The sequence below is a fragment of the Pan paniscus genome, chromosome 2 (genome assembly GCF_029289425.2).
Source record: "Pan paniscus chromosome 2, NHGRI_mPanPan1-v2.0_pri, whole genome shotgun sequence".
Lineage (NCBI taxonomy): Eukaryota > Metazoa > Chordata > Mammalia > Primates > Hominidae > Pan > Pan paniscus.
This window is the reverse complement of record NC_085926.1, coordinates 79713007-79734794: the sequence shown is the minus strand read 5'-3', so window position 1 is coordinate 79734794 and position 21788 is coordinate 79713007. Positions and strand designations below refer to the sequence as shown.

The 21788-nt window shown below is 32.1% G+C and overlaps 1 protein-coding gene across 7 annotated transcripts in view; it reads left to right on the top strand.

Annotated features, from left to right (window-relative positions):
* ROBO1 (roundabout guidance receptor 1) overlaps positions 1–21788 on the top strand; it is a 1167237-nt gene that overhangs the window by 170048 nt on the left and 975401 nt on the right. For all 7 annotated transcript variants that reach the window (XM_063602854.1, XM_055110152.2, XM_055110151.2 and 4 more), the window contains exon 2: positions 7180–7317. In XM_063602854.1, coding sequence (XP_063458924.1) covers positions 7230–7317 — 88 coding nt within the window. In that variant the 5' untranslated portion in view covers positions 7180–7229. The remainder of the gene's footprint in view (positions 1–7179; positions 7318–21788) is intronic.

Here is a 21788-nt window from a genome sequence, read left to right as displayed (position 1 = left end):
ACACACGTGCATGCACACAGGCACACACACACTTCTTATTAAATTTTCCATTTCCTAGCTTTAGATTTTGCAAACAGTATGACATATGTATTTTTTAACTTTCCGTGTTCTTTTTTCTCACCAAACTGTTGCCTTTCTTTTTCAATATAGTTAATGTTTATTTCTATTTTTTTCTCCACCAATTAGATTTGTTTGTAAGATTCGATTCACCATACATGCTATAATATACTAAGAATCATCTACATGGTTTCCTTTATCTGGAGTCACTTTAATCTCCAAGTTATACAATTTGTGCTGAGCTTCATCTTCCCATATGCCATTAACCACTGACAAGAAAAAGCCTGGAATTTAGTCTTGCATTCAATACCTTCTAATTCTCTGACATTTTGCCAATTGTCGTGAGAAACATAGTAGAGTTGGTTCCAATCTACTTTATTTGCTAACTGTATATTTTCTTGCAGACGAGTTACTTAAAGATTCTGAACTTGCATCCTCATGTGAAAGATAATATATTATGACTTATTTTCCTAATAATAATTAATACATCATACATTAATAGATTAATACATAGGTAAACTGTGAAGCGCTACATATACATCACATATTATTTATTTTTACCTTTACACAAAAGCCTTCCATGTAACCGCAATTAGGTACACATCACACATACCCTCATTGAATATCTTTACCCAATACTGGACTTGTGCAACTTCAACAGACGCTTTAGAGCCTAGCTCCAGCCTGATCCTCTTCCCACCTTGACTACTTCCTTGTGTCACCAACTTAATCCCTTTTATTTTTGTCATTCATGTGTAATAAATTATTTACTCTTCTGACATGAAAGTAGTATATTTATTTCACACATATTTGACTTTCCCCTGCCTGGCACAGAGCTCTCCATAGATTAGCTGTTCAAAAATATTTATTATTCATGTATTTATGACTCTCCTAAAACCTAAACTTTGCATTCTTAATTTTCACAAAACTCTAGAACATTACAAAGATTGATTTAAATAGAGATTGATTTTGGGTGATTGATTTTCCTTCAGGAGCTCTATGACTATAGTCCTATTTGGGTAGACCAAGCTGTAGTCTGTCTCATATGTAAAGAGGAAGAATATCTCCTTTACCAATGTGTAGATTGCTGAGTGATTCATCCGTTACATGCAAAATCCACAATGAGGCTGACCTTTTCTTGTTGTTTATCTCACAAGGACAGGCAATCTTTAGGCATAGCAATTTACTCTACAAGCCACGGTTATTCTCTTTATTAACACCAGGACAGAGGCCAAGTCCAGTGGCTCATGCTTGTAATCCCAACACTTCCAGAGGCCAAAACAGACGGATCTTGAGGCCAGAAGTTCGAGACCATCTTGGGCAACATAGACAGGCTCTGTATCGACAAAAAAAAAAAAAAAAGTAAAAAGAAACAGAGAAGAAAGCCAAGTGTGGTGGTGCACACCTGTAGTCCTAGCTGCTTAGGAGGCTGAGACATGTCTCAGGAGGATCTCAGAGGCACTGGAGTTAAAGGTTGCAATAGTTTGGTTTTGCAGAGCACTTTTTCTTTTTACCTGGAAATGAAGACAAAAGAGAGTAGGGTGACTTAAAGGAAAACCAATTTTTGTTCATAACAAGGAAAACCTTTAACAGTTACTGTCCTTCCAAATATGTAAGAAAAGAAGAGAGCCACCTAGGCTCAAGAGTTTCAGAAGAGGAAATAGGTGTCGTGCACTGATAAATTTTGGAAATGTAGGTGTTCTCTTATGTAATACGAAATTCGTGCTCAAAGAAATGCTTTTGACTTTGTGGAAATATGCATTAAGCTAAATTAATTATATGGGAAACTTTTTTTACTTTCTAAGAAATTTTATTAAAAATCCATGGAACAAGATTCTCCTAAAATATATTTTTAAACCTTTCTTTGAGAAAATCACCCTCCTATTAGCAGGGGATGGATCAGCATATTAGTAAATACATTACTTGAAAATAAACATTAGCAACATGCATATGTGTGCATATGTGCATATAACTAATATGTTATATATATGTATAGAACATATTAGTTTTTAAAATTAAGACCCCTGTGGAAAGGATCTATATCTTGATTGTGGTGGAGTTTGCACGGTTCTATACATTTGTCAAAATTGAACTGCACCCTTAAAATGAGATTATCTTATAAATATATTACCTTTCAATAAAGTTCTTTAAAATAATCCAAGCCTCTAATTTCTTGCAAATTAGACCTAAGCCAATACTATTCCAATATGAAGCAATGTGCAAATACAAATACACAATTGGTTCTGTCATTACCCTGGAGGAATTTCATTGGATGCTATTTGAAGTTGGTGATAATGTTGATATCAATATTAGCAGATATCAGGAAACAGAGCAGGCATTTTTATAAGTACTCTGCACACATCTCACCCAATGATGTGGCTATTATTCTTCTTCACATTTTACACTTCAGAAAGATGCAAGTAAGAGAGTTTAAATTGTTTGATATAAGTTAAACAATTATCTGAGTGGTGAGCTAGGATTCATGGTGGAACAATTTGAATTTACATTCTGTGATTCTAAAACACTGGTTATATTACTTCCATACACTTATAACTTACAAGTAAATTATATTTTTAGGCATTTAAATTACCCTAAACAATTTGGTAATCACATATTTTCAAAAAGGTATGCTGTAAATCTTTGTCTTTTCTCATATAGTGTTAGTTTTCTTAATTCAAAGCCATATGTATATACACTCTTAGTATTTTAAAAATAGGCACTTTATGTACACATCCATGGAAAACGTGTTCATATGGTATTCAAAGGTGTTGTGCTTTTTCTTGTTGGATTAACAATTTTTAATACTGAGAGAACATACAAATACAGTTATATCACATTCTTCACTAAAATCAATTATCTTATTGATAATATGTCAAAAGGTATGGTTTTAAGGGTTAGTGTGGTTTAGGGGTTAGTGTGTTTGCTAATAACGTTATATCCTAACATAGGGGACTTTCATGTTGAGAGGATTCTTAAAGACCAAAAATTCAAGGTATTGAGAAATAATTGATCATTTGAACTTCATTAAAATTGAAAATTTCTACTCTGTGAAAGACACTGTCAAGAGAAAAATAAGACAAGCCACACACTGGAAGAAAATATTTGCAAAACACATATCTGATAAAATACTGTTATTCAAAATATACAATAAAAGTAAACAAAACAAAAGGCCAGGTGCAGTGGCTCATACCTGTAATCCCAGCAGTTTGGGAGGCCAAAGTGGGCGGATCCCTTGTGCTCAGGAGTTCAAGATCAGCCTGGGCAATATTGTAAAACCCTGTCTCTACCAAAAAAATATAAAAAAAAATAGCCAGGCGTTGTGGTACACTTCTGTTGTCCCAGCTACTCAGGAGGCTGAGTTGGGGGGAATACTTGAGCCTGGGAGGCGGAGGTTGCAGTGAGCCAAGATAGCACCACTGTACTCCAGTCCGGGTGACAGAGCAAGACACTATCTCAAAAAACAAAAGCAAGCAAAAAAAAAAATTCTTAAACTCAACAATGAGAAAAAAGACTTAACAAATACCTCACCAAAGATGATTATGAGATGATAAATAAGCCACTAAAAGATATTTCACATCATATGCCAACAAGGACATGTAAATTTAAAACACTACTTACCATTGCATGACTACTAGAATGGCCAAAACCTAGAACACTGGCAACACCAGCTGCTAGCAAGGATGTTGAGCAACAGGAAATCTTACCCATTACTAGCAGAAAGACAAATGCTGTAACAACTCTGAAAGACAATTTGACAGTTTCTTGCAATAATAAGCATTGTCTTACCATATAATTGAACAATCACACTATTTATTATTTACCCAGATGTGTTTAAAACTTATCTCCACACAAAAACCTGCAAACGGATATTTATTCCAGCTTTATTCATAATTGCCACAATTTGGAAGAAATCAAGATGTCCTTCTATAGGTAAATGGATAAATAAACCATGGTACATCCAGACAATGAAATGTTTTTCAGTGCTGAAAAGACATTAGCTATCAAGACATGAAAAGAAAAACACATGGGGGAAACTTAAATTTATATGAATTACTAAGCGAAAGACATATGTAGCTAATTTTAAAAGGCTGTATACTCTATGTTTATGCCTATATGACATTCCAAGAAAGGCAGAACTATGGAGATAACAAACAGATCAGCAGTTTCTAGGGGTTCGGAAGGGGGAGGGATGAATAGATGAAGCACAAAGGATTTTTAGGGCAGTGAAACTATTCTGTATGATACTATGATGTTTGATATGTGTCATATACATTTGTTCAAACCCATAAAATGCACAACACCAAGAGTAAACCTTAATGTAAACTATGGACTTTGAGTGATAATGGTGTGTCAATGCAGGTTGATCAGTTGTAACAAATGCATCATTCTGGTGGGGGTTGCCAATGGGAGAGGCTATGCAAGGGCAGGGAGTGGAATAGTGTCAGGGAATGGAATAGTGTCAGGGAAGGAAGTGAATGAGAAATCTCTGTACCTTCCACTCAATTTTTCTATAAACCTAAAGCTACTGTAAAAGGTAAAATCTATTAAAAGCAAACCAAAACTTCAAAGTACTGAAATGATAAGTGTACAATAGCTAATAATGCGATTCCCATTTCTGATTCATAATTTCTGATTTCTGGGTACTACCTTAAAAATCATATTATGTTTTTAGCCACTTACTACATAAATTCGCAGAACTAGTCCTAGATCATGAAAATTTATTTGAGGAATATTAATCGTAATACCTTACAGATATTTGAAATAATATCTGCCTGTTGAATAATATAACTTGGGGGAATTCAATCAATTATAATAAGTGTTTGTACTTTCAGGTTTATTTTCTTATAATTATTGCATTCTTTTTAAGGTGAAAATGTGCATGTTTGATTAGGCTCTTTATCTTATCAATAGCTGCCTGCTACAAATAAGCTATATATGGCTATTAATAAATGACAATTAAAATGTAATTAGTCACAGATACAAAAATCTCATTTTCAATTAACGTACTATAAAATATCATTTAACAAATATAATCCTTCTAAATTTTTAAGTAATAAGCAAGTTCTAAATAGCCTTGAGATTCATACATGTTTTTATTTACATCAAGAGCTAAGACACAACTGCTTATACACATTTAAGAAATCAGAGGTCTAGGGTTTTTTCCAAACAGGACTCTATGTCTAGGACACTCAGTAATCAATTAGAGAGAAGAGGAATCTGAGAAACTCCTTAGGCAAGCAGAAACCAAGAAGATAGGGCAACTGTTATATCAAAAGCCAGCCAAGCAGAAATGACCAGTACACAACATACTTATACATTTTCTCTGGAGGAACAAATCATTTATACTTCACTGAGGAATGTGATCATAAGCCAAAACATTGAATGGATAACTCTGTAAAAGAGCTTTTGGACAAACTAATAACTGCATAGTATGGATTAAAGAGTAAAAATATTAATCTAGGTTTATAATGTAGTTATATAATATCAGTGATGAGTGACATACTAGGGTAAGGAGAGTTACAAGAACATTAACCCCAAAACAAAGAAGTGAGGCAATAAATATGAAATTACAGTAACCAAGCATATTCTTTGAGGCAAGTTTCTAGCTCAGATCAAAGTTGCTTACAGAAAAATTTAGAGAGAGGAAATAATCTCCAAATATCTCAAGTAAAGTCAGGTGATTATAGCTGTCTGGCAAGAGGATTAGACAGCTTTGCTAGGGGAAAACTTAGCAATTAACTCTGCATTGATAAGTCATACAATAAGGACAGCTCAACTCAAAGAGACAAAATAGCTATGTCCAGTTAACCTACAGCAATAATTTAGTAACCTTTTTTTCAATTTGTTATTCTGAGTGTCACAAAAATAACTGTTAGAACTTCATTGAGGTGGACAAATTACTTTTTATATAGTACTAGGTTTATCTATTTTTGACTGAATAGTAAAACTATCGTTAAAAGATTAAGTCTTTCCACTTCCCAACTCACAAATCTAAAATTTGTCAAGTACTGCCAAGTCTATTGTTTATTCCTACCAGAGTTATCTCCTAAATTATTTAGATCATTTTATAATCTATTATTAAAATCTCAGTGGCTCCTCATTACCTGCATTACTTGCCCAATTTTATTTTTTAAGTTCCCTATCACATTACATTCTGGCAAACCCCATCATCCAGCCAAACAACTACTCTCCTTATAATAGCCTAAATATGTCATTATGTCATGGGAATAGATCTATATCTACCTATCTATCTATCATCTATCTACCTATCTATGATAAAATTGATATATAAATAAATATACCATGAAATTTATGTATATACATACCATCTTACTTTGAAAATTTGGTTATATTGTTATCTCTAAATAGTATTGTTTTATTTTCCACTTATTGGATATTATCTCATATCTCGAAATGCCACTTCTTCCATATAAGCTTGATCAATTCTCCCTGGCAAAATTAATTAACCAGTCACCTGCATATATTTTTGTAGCTTTGTGCTGTCATTTGTTATTATCTCTTAAAAAGTTCCCAAATATTATAAGCTTTGTTTTTTTACAAGGACACTAGCTTATGTTTCTCTGCCATATTCAGAATAGACCACTTGGTAATTTTTAAAATCTGTTTGTGAATTCACATAATTAAAGTGGCCTCAAGGCGTTTATGCACCTGGGTGAAGAGCAAGTTTTTTGTTTTTTTCTGCTATATCACCAAAGCAGCATGGTGCTTGACTCATTATAAATTGTTTGTAAATATTTGTTTAATGAATGATTAATTTCAGTTTTCTAAATGTGATGAGAGTGTTCCAACTAAATTGGTGGAAAATCAAAGTAAAAATCACTTATCTGGCATCCTCTAAAAAATAGAGAAAACCAGGAATCATTTATGATTAATATCTAACTTGAAAATGCGTTTTCAAAATTAATAAATACCACATTTGTTTGAAATGTGTATCATGAAATATATCTATATAATTCATATTCATTTTAGTTATGTAATAATTTTGTTTCATTATTTCAAAAAATGACATTTCAAATCTATTTGAACTGCCATGTTTCACAAAATAATTGTTTCTCTACATAGCTAACCATTACAAAATAATATTTTTTTTAATCTCCCCAGATAACACATTATCTATCACTGGCTGGGTGTAATGCAAGGAAGGGACAAAAATGAAATGGAAACATGTTCCTTTTTTGGTCATGATATCACTCCTCAGCTTATCCCCAAATCACCTGTTTCTGGCCCAGCTTATTCCAGGTAAGTGCTGTGCATTTGTTTCATCAATACTTAACCAGTATTCCTTCTTTGCTTTAAATTCACTTTTTATTGTGTGTGTTGCAAATCAAGTTTGTTCATTTTCTTTGGAACTTGTAAGTCTGTGTGAATGTCTTCTTGAGTATGAGTGCTGATCAATTTCAGGGGTCAAATTATTATTCTTGAATAGAGAGCACTTTATTAATTCCCAAGAGAAACAGAACATTGAGAAAAAGTCACTGTGCTGAAACATGTAAGGAGTGTTATATTAACTAAGTGAATTAGAGTGGCAGAAGAAAAATTACAGTAGGGAAAAGATGTGTAACACAAAAAGGAAACCTAAGCCACAGTGCATGTCGGTACCATAGAAAAGGAACATCAGAAAAGTGAAACATTGAAAACTGACATTTCTTAGAGTAGTAACATGTTAATTAACAGGCTGAACAATGTAAGAATAAAAAAGCAACATGCTGCTGTGTTGCTACCATAGTTACCACTGTTTTGGGTGAAGTTAGAAGCCTATTTCCTTGAAGTCAAAGTTTTATTAATGGTATAGAATGGCATTTCTTTAAAATGCTTTACTGATATTGTTTTAATAGTAATTAATTAGGTCCAATGTGTGGTAGCAGAAAATACAAAAATATATTGATGTACTAATGAAAATATAATTTTAAATTTCCTCTTAGGTAAGACAGAAAAAATTGAAGTTAATTTGAATACATCTAATATGTCAAAATTTAGCCAAGTTATTCATAAAAGAATAACATACCATGTCTTGTTAGACCATACTATGAAACTTTGTTTGTATTTATGTTATGGATATATTTATTTTGATATTCAGCAACTATATGTAGCTTGTCATGTTCATCCACACAAAATCAAAGATTTCAAAAAATCCTGGGGCTTCAATTTTTCCCTGTGCTGGGTTAAGATTGACATTTTGACCTAGAAGATAAGGGAGTTGTAAACAAAAACAAATGATTTATATGTCTGTTAAAAACATTTTCACATGATTGAAGAATACAGAAACTTTAAGTCTGTTGTAATAAAATACATTTAATGATTTGTATCAAATTAGGTTAGCCCACTAAAATTACTACGTATTTTTATTTTAGCCTGTTCCTATATTCCCTTCTCTTGCCACAACTCTGTTGAGTATTAAGATTAGTGTATGAATCAAAGAAAACCTCATACATTTCTTAAATATATGGAAAATGCAAATATAGGTACAAATTAATTCACTGTTTTGTAAATTGTCAGAATAAAGAGGATACTTATATGAAAGTGTTTTTAAAACTACAACTATAGATAGACACAGATACAGATACAGCCTAGGTATAATTCCCATTAAACTGTATGGCCAGCTAATAACTCCTACAGGTCAACAAATTTAGTCCATGATATAGTTAGTGAGCAGGATATCAAAATTCAAAATTGTTAAGTGAGGTTTGAACCACCTGTGTCTATCTAGTGGAAGAAGGAATGTATGTATGAATATATATGGTGGAAAGGTACAAGGTTTAGCTAGGGAATAAAAAATGTTACCTTTTTATTCAAAAGGATATTGCATAATTTTAGAGAAGAAAAATCAACTTGAACACTTAGGTGCAAAAGCTGTCAAACCTCTGTCATTACTATTTTACATGCAAATACTTGTAAATCTACAGTATATGACTTCATTGTCTAATTTAATATGTAGATTGGTTACAAAGGTGATAGTTTGGTTATCAGTTAGTTAAAAAATTCACCGCACAAATTGATTACTCAGGGCCCATTTTGAGGCAACACTTTCTTAAAAAGAAATAACGGTAACCTCAAATGGGATGCATACAGTTAGATGCCTTTTTTTTCAGGACTACAGAGTTCAAGAAACATTTCAAAGTAATTTACCTGTCAAAAGAAATATGCCGTTAGCTTTTCAAAAAGAACACCTGCAGAGTGGAAGTCATTTTCGTAACTGCCTCCATCTAGGAGCACTGGCTTCAGGCTAGGGAGAAAATCTACTGAAAGAACTCATTGGCCTTAGAATGTCCCCTCCTTTCATTAATCTCAGAATGATGAGAAGTCTTGATTATTCTCATTGTTTTTCTAGCTTTAATATGTTCATTAGAGACCTTGGATCTGGATTGAATTGAGCATATCTCAGAGGAAGCAAAAACTGGATTAGCTTTGAAGGCAAAATATTAGTGTCTTTTAAAAAAAACATAATTTCTTATTCAACTGATTTATTTCCACTCTTTCTCTTAAGAAAAAAAATCTCCTTCATCAGAAATGTACTTCTAATAATAAACAATCAGATAAGGAAATCAGACAAATGAAAAAAAATGTAACATGCTTCTAAAAAAATAATGAGAATTTTATATTCTGTAGTACTTGACTCAGTTATCATCAGCCAAGGTGTCTACAGGAACAAGACTTCTCAGGGTACAAAAGAAAAGAGCAATTAAAACATTGGCTCAATGCCAGTTATTTTATTACCACAACAATAAAGTGTTTTCACTTCAAGCTGTGGCTAGGTTACTGGGTGTAAGTAAATATTAAAATATTTGAATGTAACGTCTGGAACTGATGGATTGCCCAGCTCAATTTTTTTTTTCATTTTTCATTTTGTCTCCCTGTATAATACATTTTTAAAACTGCTATTATGTTTCATAACATTGCAAATGAAATGGTTGGTATATGAGAAGGCAAACAAATTACTTGTATATAGTAAATCAAGAAATACTCTTATTGTTGAAAATAAACTGTTTTAGAGAAAAGAAATAATTAAGAAATGGATTCAAAGAATAACTGGGCTTTGCCAGCCATTGAATTGTTGCTTTCATTGCATGTTGAGCCCACTAAAGCCCACCTCTTTTTTATTAAAACCACTGGTAGATGTTTTTCATGTTAATTTACTTCATCTCTAATTGACAAATGAAATATATTCTTAAACCATGTGAGGTTATCTCTTGAGGCATGCTGTATCTGGACTATGCCACGTCTTGACTTAATTTCTGCTAGGAAAGGAATCTGACAGATACTAATCTTTACATTTTAAGCATCTACCTTTTATTGCCACGGATGTCAGGAAGACAATGAAAAGCAAATGTAAAATGATATATTATTAAAGCATATATTTCACATATAGTGGAATTTAATTAAAAAATTTAAGAACCTCTATGGTAAAAAAAAAGTGGAGTTCTAAGTTTATATTGCAATATTTTAAATGAAAATACATGAAAAAAACCCCACAAGGTTGTATTTCTATTTGAATAAATCAGACAGACCACTTTAAAGTTAAGCATGATTTATCTTTTCCTCTCCATACTCTAAATGTGCAGCAGTGTTGTCCTTCATTAAAGATGCAAGTGCTGACTGGGTTATTTCCTTGTCCCTGACTCATGTCAACAAGCCTGGAGTGTGAAATTTTCTGAAATGATTTACTGCTTATCTGCCCCACCCATCCATTGACCACCACTTCAGTATCTTGCTGTTATACCCCACAAAAGATAACTGAAAAGAGCTGTTAACTGGGTCTGAATCATCCATAAATAAATTATAAATTGTGAAAAGAATTCCTCATGCAAAATTTTAGAAATTACAATGAATATACATACAACCCCCATATATTTCTAAGTTTTGTTTTTGTTTTTGCTTTCATATGCTCAATACATTTTGAATAGACTTGAGGATTTATTTCAGATTTTAAAAAATCTCCTTTGAAATGTGAAAACAAATTGAAAGTAAATGAATTCCAGAAATCTAAATGTGACAGAATCTTTGGGAATTTCTTTTGGGATACTTTATTTAACAAGTAATGTTGCATGCATGCTTCTTACAAAGTTTATGATCCACAGGTATGTTTTTTCCAATATTTGTTATTAGTTTCTATGGTGAAGAATCATATATTAGGAAAACATATGTCATTTAAAACCTGTAGAGATTGCTTGTTCATAGGCAACAGTTAAATTTTTTAACGGCACTGACTATTTAGAAAGTAGTCAATTATTTTGAAAAACATTCAGAAGCACCTGAGATGCTTCTTAAAAGTAAAGATTCCCAGGGCCCATGGCAGAATCACTGAAATAAAGAGTTTGCGTTTCTCTACAGGTATCTACAAATTATCTAACAGGCAGAAAATTTGAGAACCTCTCCTTTAGACATTTGAGTTGATTTTATTTTAATGTTGAGTACACTTAAAGAATGTTTATTCTCTGAGGACAGATTTCCATGACAAAGGGAAAAAGTTATTTGGAGATACTTGTTTTCTATGTTGCAAGGATTTGGAGGAGCAGATTTGATGCCACTACTGGTTTATTTCGCTTTGGTTTTGCTTATGTTTCTTGTTATTTTCATCTCATAATAAATATTTCTAGATTGAAAAACATAATATATCCTATTGGATGAAAGGCATTAGCTCAATACACAAAGCCACTGAACTAATAAGCAGATCAGTGGGTTTTAAATTGTATTATTGAAAGTGACTTTACAAAATTCAAAGTTAAGTTTGCCTAGTGGGTACAATTACCCCTAAATTTTGTCCAAGTGTTAGTAAAATCTTAATTCAGATATTAAGTAGCTGGACTTTCATAATAAACTAGAATAATATGTTAATTATGCAAATATTCTATAAAAAGAAACTAATAACCATGGCTGTATTATGACTTACAGAAGCCTTAGACAATTTTGCCTTTATGGGCCCCTTTTTCCGTAAAATTATCTTAAAAGTATGTTGATATCAACACGACTTATGCCCAAATGTGATGCCTAAAAACAATAGTCACTACAAATAAAATGTAACAAAAACTTACCTTTACACATTATATAAATCTCATAGAAGAAAATCATAATATAAGATAAATCAAATATTCTCTGAGTGTTACTTTTTATAGTATAATTTTAACAACAATAATAATGGACTTACCCAGATCAAAAAGCTGTCAGGTGGGTGTTCTCTTGCTGATGACTCACTTGATAGTGACTTGCTGTGTTTCCTATACCCCATGATTCTGCAAAGTTAAATGAGCTAGTGCCAGGTGTGGGTTAATGGATCCCATGAAAGAGATCTTCCGCTTGTGGTGCTTAGTGAAGGTTGCAGAGGGCTCATCTCTAATCACATTCCCCACATCCCTAATCACACTGCGTGTGTATGTGACTGTTTGTATGTGTGTACGTGTATGTGTGTGTGTATGAACATACATATACACACACACACACACACTCACCCACCTACAAATCATGGAGGTCTCTTGTTACGTACTCAGGACATTTATCTACTGTTAGACTCCTGTGATTTGATGAATTTATTTATTTTCCTCCCACTCTGCTCATTGATTTAGTAATCAAGCATAGTGTCAATCATTTTTGAAATACCTGAGCAAGCACTTTCTTCCTTGGTTTGTTATTTTGTTTGTTTGTTTTAAGAAAATAAAACTCTCCCCAAAGGTGAGAACTGGAAGTCAGTTACTCAGTTCCTATTTATTTGTGTTCTGCACAAAACTGCTCAACAGTACTTTAGGGATCTGTCCAGGTAATAGCATATATATATATATATATATATATATATATATACACACACACACACATATATATGTAGTAATATGTATATATATTACATGTACCTATGTAACACATGCATGTATATCTATTAATATATGCATATATGATATATGTACACATATAGATAAAATAAGTTCATCTTGACTCAGACTCTATCTATCCATTCTTTCACCAATGTGAAATAATGATACAGACTGTATTTGTGTGAAGGCCAGGTTGAGAGCTTATTTGAATTAATTTCTAAATTGTTAGCAATAAATTGTTAAATATACGGGTTTGTAAAAAATGACAGAATGTTTTATCTTTTCAATTACTTTTTTCTTTGTTTTGGTTTGGGTTCTGTTATATTCAGCCAGAGTGAGGAAACACTATACCTTGGCAATATCTAGAGTCAATAGAAATGTTCTTCAGATAAGGTAATGCTCTGCTCCGAAGGTGCATTCTTCTGTTTTAAATTTACATTTTATATGATGACCAGCTATGTGCACATGCAATTCACAGTTGTTAAAATTACTTGCATAGTTCATCGTTGTGATCATCATTTTGCTTAGAACAAGAGTACTCTCATCCATCATTTGTATTTCCTATGCTAATGTGGATATCTTTAAAAAAAACACTAGTAGATTAATGATACCAAATGTCTCTTAATTTATGCTACATTTTGTTTAAATCAATATTACAATTATATTACAGTTTCTTGGGTACTCAAGAAAGATTCAAGATCTTTTCCAAATGGGTACATTTATAGATGGTTTCTTTATGATCTCATCATTTTCTTCTTCCTTAGGAAGAAATATCTTTTTCAGATATTTCTCCAGAATTCGTGAATAAATGGGCAGAGATTATATTTATCTGATGTACTATAGCCCTTCATTAAAACTCAATTTCATGAAAAGAAAAATCATAATTTGTAGATAATATGAACCAAATATCCACCCTTAGACACATTTCCTCAAATTTAAATATTCGAAGTTAATCATTATGGCATATGTAAGAGTCATTGTCCTCACATTCTTTTTCCCCTTGAGAATAGATATGATGTCAACAGAGTAGTTAATTCAAACTTAATAACTACATAATAAACTTAATGGCTTGTAACTAAAAACTTAATCACTAAGTTTAAAGAAAACTGTTCAGAATAGGAACACCATATTAATTAGAATGATCACTATCCGTAAGTATTTATAGAGGGGAAAACATACACGTTAGCAAGGATGAGGTCTTGTCTTAGATGTTAATAGGACTTTTTGCCAAATGTGCACTAGAACCCAGAATAAAAACTTGAGGAGGGCATGAAAGACTTCACAGATCTTGAAAACAAGCAGATAATAAACCATTGAAACACTCATATTTATTAGGTGCCTAATAAATAGCTTGCTGTTTATTACACTATAGCTTTAGGAGTTTTACAAGGTTGAAAAGGGGTGAGTAGGAAAGAGAATCCCAGGCTCATGCCAAGGTGCAGTGCTAAGTGTATAAGATGAGAACTTATTTGGTTGGTAGAAAGTAAAGATATATATTGAAAAATGTTTGGAAATGTTCTCAGATAGAGACAAAGTTCAAATCTGGAGGAGCCATATGTACTTGGCTGGGCAGCTTTATCTGTAAACTCTGGACAATAGGAAGGAATGAGAGAGTTTAAATGAGAGTAACCTAATAAGATTACATTTTAGAAGAGTGATTCAAGTAGAAAAGTGGTAAATTCAGTTTATCTATTCTCATTTATTAATTTAACAAATGTTTATTTAAAACTGACTGTTGCAAGTTTCTCTTGTAAATTTGGAGGAGACCGTGTCAATGGGATAGTCAATCTTGGTGTCCTCTTTTGTTTTCCTTCTCTGTGAATGAAAACTATTAAAAACCAAATTACACATCAAATTGTCTAATTACAATAAATTATTATTATAATAGAATATAGAAAAAAACTTCTGGAGTTATTCAGATAGGTTCTTGATCGCTAAAAGAGTAAGAGGGAGCTAAAAATTATTCACTGAATGTTTGTTGATGAATGAATATATAAGAAGAGGTTGCATAAAAATATATGGCAACATTTGAATAGGACCATAGAGATGAAAAAGGAATAACAGAATATAAATATAGATTATAAATTATATTAGATTCTAAATATTGTATAGAAAATATATGAGCATGATAGTTATAGGATTTCTTTTTGGTTTTAAAACCAGTATTTGGCTTACATTTCTTGATTAACTTAAATTCATAATAAACTGAAAATGCTACTTAAACTTACCATACACAAATAGATACATATGTGTGCATATGTATATATTCTTTACTTTGTTCCTTGTATAGATATTAACACTAGTAGAATATTCTAGACAATTAACCAAGTTAAAAGTAACACTCATAAGAATAATATTACAACCAAACTGGAATAAATGACTACAAACATAATTGTTGTATATATATGATTTGTTCTTTCAATGTAAATATATTGCTTAAGATTTGTACCCGGTATTTGTTTATTGAAACAGTAATTTTTTTAAAGTTCTTTCATTCTATATGTTTCTTGAGCTTTTACTTAAATATATACATATATGTGTGTGTTTATATGTATACATTTGTGTGTGGTATTACAAATGATTGGAAATTCTGTCAGTAGAATTGGCAAGCCTTGAAAGAGAACAAATACTTAAGGGAAAAAATAGCGTGTTAGTTGCTTTCTAGAGACTATCAATCAGTTGAAGATGAGATCTTAATAACTAGAGAAATTGCCAGCTGTACTTCGGTACTGTGTCTCTTTATTAGCCTTGGTCTTCCAATGTGAAGCTTTATTTAATTGTTTAAGTAGATGGAAGCAAACTAACAGACACATCAGCCTCAAGATACTCAATGAAGAAACTCGTATTTGTAATCTAGCTGTAGAGACCAGGACTATTCTACTTTGATGATATGGCCTTTGTGATGAAACTGGATAGAAAAACCCCACGTGCCACATGGTCCACCTAATTAAGCCATCAGAATGCATTGCAGCAAACAGAGTGCCTCATATGGACGGGTATAAGTAATTTTTTTCCTCTATTGCTTGGTTAATAGAAAGAGGCGCTAACCTAGATGATGACTGATAGAGGCTATATGGTACAGCTGTTGTAATTGTGCCTGAGGGTAGAGAAAGCCTTGGTAAAAAAAATAAAATAAATAAAACAAGACAAAAACAAAAACAAAACTATTTCCAGAGACACTGTCATTACTTCATTCAACTATTTTTTCTGTATTTCCTAGTGAGCTTTCATTTATTCTGCTTTCTCTCATTGTTTGTGTTTTTCCTCTTGCCACGTGCATGTATCCTTTGTTATATAAACAAGCCTGTGCTCTGATTTCACGTGGAAGAATTGCTTTGGAAAACGTTTCCATTGCTGAATCAATAATTCATAAATAAAATGAGTATTCTTGACTATTAAAATGAGAAATGTATATAAAAACTTGAGAAGTTGAATGTATGGGCCTCGAAAATATAAAAACGTATTGTAACTGGCCTTCTTCCCAAGAGAGTGTCCACGGCAAATTTTGAAGGATGTGACCACATGTATATAGTGACACATACTTACGTAACTACATAGTCACAATATATGGGTGTGCGGATGTACATATATATAAAATATCAGTGAATATATTTAAATTCATTTATATATAAAACAGTACGTTTTCATTTTAAATTCCTTATATACATCTAGTTAATATACACAAGCTGATATAAAGTAAAAATTTTTATTCTCTTAAAAGGAGGATAAGATTTATGATTATTTTATTTATTTTATATATTTATTTGTTTGTGTGTTTATTTATTTATTTATTTATTGACACAGAGTCTCGCTCTGTTGCCCAGGCTGGAGTGCAATGGTGTGATCTTGGCTCACTGCAACCTTTGCCTCCTGGGCTCAAGGGTCCAGGTGATTCTCCTGCCTCCGCCTCCCGAATAGCTGAAATTACAGATGTGCACCACCATGCCTGGCTAATTTTTTTTTTTGTTTTTAGTAGACAAAGGGTTTCACCTTGTTGGTCAGGCTGGAGTCAAAATCCTGGCCTCATGTGATCTGCCCGCTTAGGCCTCTCAAAGTGCTGGGATTACAGGCATGAGCCACTGAGCCTGGCTGGGATAAGATTTATTATGACATGACATTTTTCCATCAGTGTTAATAGTCATTCTCTGAATTACCAGGTTAGTAGGGCAATGTATCTACACAAATGACTGAATTCCTTGTATATGAAAATAACTCTATAGAATATATAATATAATTTATCATTTTTCCATCTAAATGGACTTTCAACTTTATTTCAATGTTTTATCTTAAGTTCTTAGCTTGACATGCAACTCAAGCAGAGGCATACAAGCATAGCATCACTAATACAATGAACTGGAATGAGGAGCTAAGTCATCCCCTGTGCTGCTGCCCTTGTCCGTGAGGTATCATTGCTCACTGGAGCCATAGGTTTTCCTCGTAGCTTTGTGACTCTAATCACTTTTTTCCTATCTCTTTCACTGCACATTTTATTTCTTTTCTTGCCTTTTTCTTTTCTAATATGTTGAGAAATTCAGGCTTCTAGATAGTTACTGTAAAAAGTTGTGTTACTTTTCTTTAATAATTTATGTAGCTGATTCCATGTTCTTTTAATAAACTGAATACAAGACAGTGATTCTAAGATGCATCATTATGTATGGCCAAGAAAAGAATATAACTGCCAATTAACCCATGACACAATAAGTTAAGGATACTTCAATGTAATACATTAGTCGGACCAATCTCTCATTGCTTTGAAGTTTCTTTCATCCTTTCCAAAAGAGTTGGCAATTTCTCTTGCATCTAGTTTGGTAGATGACAAGCAACTCTTTTGAAATTTCTCAGGAAATAGACACTTTCTTCTACCTAAGGATGCCTTCCTTTCTTAAGTAGCATAATTTCTGCTTCACAAGAACCTGTAAGTCTGTGACCATCCCTTGAACAATAAATATTTCCTTCACAAATGTCAAATCTAAGGCTGAAATTTTGTTTCTAAGCTTCAAATAACAATAACACTTACTGACAATTTTCAATTATACTGGAATTATAGAATACATTTTAAATGACAATTAAGCTCAACTTGTGTATTCCTAATAATGCACATAACTGAAATGACAATATGAACAGTTATGACCAAGTAATCACATCACAGTCAATGCCAGTCACATCAAAATTACTGCCTGGCCCATAGTGATTGCAAGATGGCATCTAATATAAGACTTCAGAGTCAAAACGTTTTTTAAGGAAGGGTCTTTTTATTGATAAAATACAATATATAGAGGGAAATTGAGCTGACATAATCCGCAAGCTCCTCAAAGCTATTAAACATAAGCATACGAATGTTCACTGGCAACTAGTTCTTAATAGATTATTATTTTAAAGCCACAAACGTGGCAAACATAATGAAAAATGTAGTATAGTGATACAATTGTGGTTAAAATTCATCCATTTACAAGCTCACTTTTTTCTTCCAAATGGAAGTGTCTTTCTCAGGTTTAGAAACCTGTTCATTAGAAAACCAAGCAAATTCTCTTAAAATCTTACCATCGTGACAGGAAATTTTTTAGTATGCACTGAGCTGAAATGCACATTATGATTATTAGGCAGCTGTATACATTTTTTCTGCAGGCATTCTGGGTAGAAAAAAAATAGCTCCAGTAGACACTGTGCTGTTTCACCACAAGTTTGCTGGGTCTAAGTAATGTCAATTGAATAACAACAACTGACTTTATTATACTTTACTTTCAAAACTGTACTAAAACATAATTATATACAGACAGGAGATTTGTCAATTAAATAGTGCTAAGTATTTCCCAATTAAATGGTGGATATAATAAAAATTGACCAATACTAATGAGAAGGCAATATTACTCCTTAATCAACCGGCAACTGACTAATATGTTGATTATATTCACTGAATCAATTTTGCTAATAAAGTGAAACTTGGTTCATTGAATCTTATTTTTGGCATCATACACTTACAACTCTAGTTTTATTGTATTTTTCCACCAAAATACTTTTATTGTAAGACTAAGTTTAGCTTTATAAGACTGTCAAACTGTTTATGTATCATTTTTCATACCTGCAAGTAATGTATAAAAGTTCCTGTTGCTCCATATCTTTCTGAGAAATTGGTGTTGTCAGTGTTTGGGATTTTAGCTATCTAATAGATGTGTAAGTAGTATCTCGTGATTTACATTTTTAGTTCCTTAATAGTATATAATATTAGTAAGTTTATGTGTCATCTGTATTTGTTCTTTGGTGAGGTATTTATTTGTTCAGAATTTTTGCCCACTTTTGGGGGGGTTGGTTGTCTACTTATTAAGAGTTTTTTGTTTTTCGTTTTTTTTTTGTTTTTTGTTTTTTTTTGTTTTGAGACAGAGTCTCCCTCTGTGTTCCAGGCTGGAGGGCGGTGGCGCGCTCTCCGCTCACTGCAACCTCTGCCTCCCGAGTTCAAGGGATTCTCCTGCACCAGCCTCTTGAGTAGCAGGGATTACAGGCTCCCGCCACCATGCCCAGCAATTTTGTGTGTGTGTGTGTGTTTTTAGTAAAGACAGGATTTCTTCATGTTGGTCAGACTGGTCTCAAATTCTTGACCTCAAGTGACCTGCCCGCCTTGGCCTCCCATAGTGCTGGGATTACAGGTATGACCCACCACGCCCGGCCAGTTCTTTGTAAATTTGGCATTCAAATCCTTTATCCAAATACCTTTTTAGCAAATATTTTCTTCCAGTATTTACCTTATATCTTTATCATCCTTACATTGCCTTTTGCAGGGCGGAAGTTTTTTCATTTCAATGAAGTCCAATATATCAATTTTGCTTATTTCATGGATCATGCTTTTGGTGTTATACCAAAAACTCTTCGCTAAACACAAGGTCACTTAGATTTATTCCCAAGAATTTTAAATACTTAATATTTTCTCTTTTTACATAATATAGTTTACATAAGACATGAACATGTAGAATAAAAGCCCCCTTCTAATGTCTTCAGTGTAAATAAATGACGCTAAAAAGAAAATCTTCTGTAGCCCTGATGTGTGGAATGAGAATCAAATGTGAAAATGGAAATATTCCTATTATTTTTGTCAACATTACAAATAACATTTTTTATTTTACATGTTAATTGTAAACTATGTATTGTGTAATCACAAAATTAAGTCTTGAAGTCTTAAAATATTAAATATAGTTAAAACAGGACAAACAAAAATTAAGATTGAAAACGTAGACCAGAGACAATTTATGTAAAAAGAAAAGATGTTTAAGAAACAAGGAGTTTGATGAGGATAGGTGGGCCAATTCAGAAGTGTTATTGTTATAGATGGAACAAGTCGATGTTGGCCAAATTGTTAACGTTCTCTGGATGTTCACAGAAGCAGCTCTACAAACTATAGAATAATCTGGAACTAATTTATAATTACCATAGGGCAGATGATTTATTCAAGTTTCAAACACAAGGTTTAGAATTAATCTTTTTCTCAATTCATTTTCTATTTGTACCTAGCTGTCTCTTTTGAAGACGAACTACCTTTTTTCCCCATTTCATTTTTGTAAGCTTTCACCAAGTGTGTATATGATCATCCATTTTAACAGATTACTTTATTTACAGCAAATAAACTGGGCAATGTTAACCAAAAGCATTGGTTTTAGTGTCATACTTCTACCAGCCGTGTGAAATGTTTAAACTTGGGAAACTTGAAATGATTTTTTTTTCTTTGTTTTGTTTTCTTAAACTAGACAATATTTACTTTGTGGTGGTGTTGTACAGTTTAAATAAAGATTGTAAAGTATCTAATACAATGTCCTGTATATTGAAGGCAATAAATAAAGAGTAGCTATTATTACTTTTAAAACGTATATGCTGGTAAGATTTTGGAAATATGGACAGGATTGAAAATTGTAGATGGGTGAAAGATTATCTGCTCATTTTGAGCCTAGATTATGAAGTCAATGACTGAAAATAGAATGTTTGGAAAGGAGAATTGCTCCAGATTCATGGAGGAGTTAAAAGAAAAAACATCATGGCATGCAAGAGATAAATTTTAATGTGGTTAATGAATATAAATATAATTAACTTCTTCAGAATAGCGGGTCTTACATACTGTATTTAACCCCGTTCAAATGTCTCAGCAGACTATTCAATGTATAATGTCAGATGATACAGTATTTAGTGAGCAGAAAATTTTAAGCTGTATAGAGAAGTCATAATATGTTATGACAAACAGATGTGATATAACTTCACATCAAATTCAAATCAAAGAAATCAAAGAAAATAACTAAAATTTGACAGAATATATAGGAATTTGCCTTGGAGTTATGTAAGAGAGCCAGGTAACAACTGTTGGTTCTACTCAAACAGTGACATGATGCTTCAGGGCAAACAAGGGAAACATATGACAATTGTGAATGCTTGTTGTAAACACTGTGATATATTTTTAGACTACAATGATGATTTTATTGTAATTATTACGAGATTGTTTAGCAAGATGACTATGTTAAAACACTTAAATATGTCACGAAAATAATCTAGTACTTGGAAGAATGCCATGAAACAAATAGAAGAATGCCTGTTCACTAACATTTTTTTCTTCAGGCATCTTGGTACAAGGAGAATTTTCCTCTGTTTCTACAGTGTTGGTGAAATACTTTACAACAAGAAAATTATATATATATATATAATTTGTTATATATATTTATATATTATATATATATTTATGTATATATTTGTTATATATATTTATATATTTTTTATATATATTTTTATATATATTTGTTATATATATTTATATATATTTGTTATATATATTTGTTATATATATTTATATATATTTGTTATATACATATTTATATATTTGTTATATATATTTATATATATTTGTTATATATATTTATATATATTTGTTCTATATATATA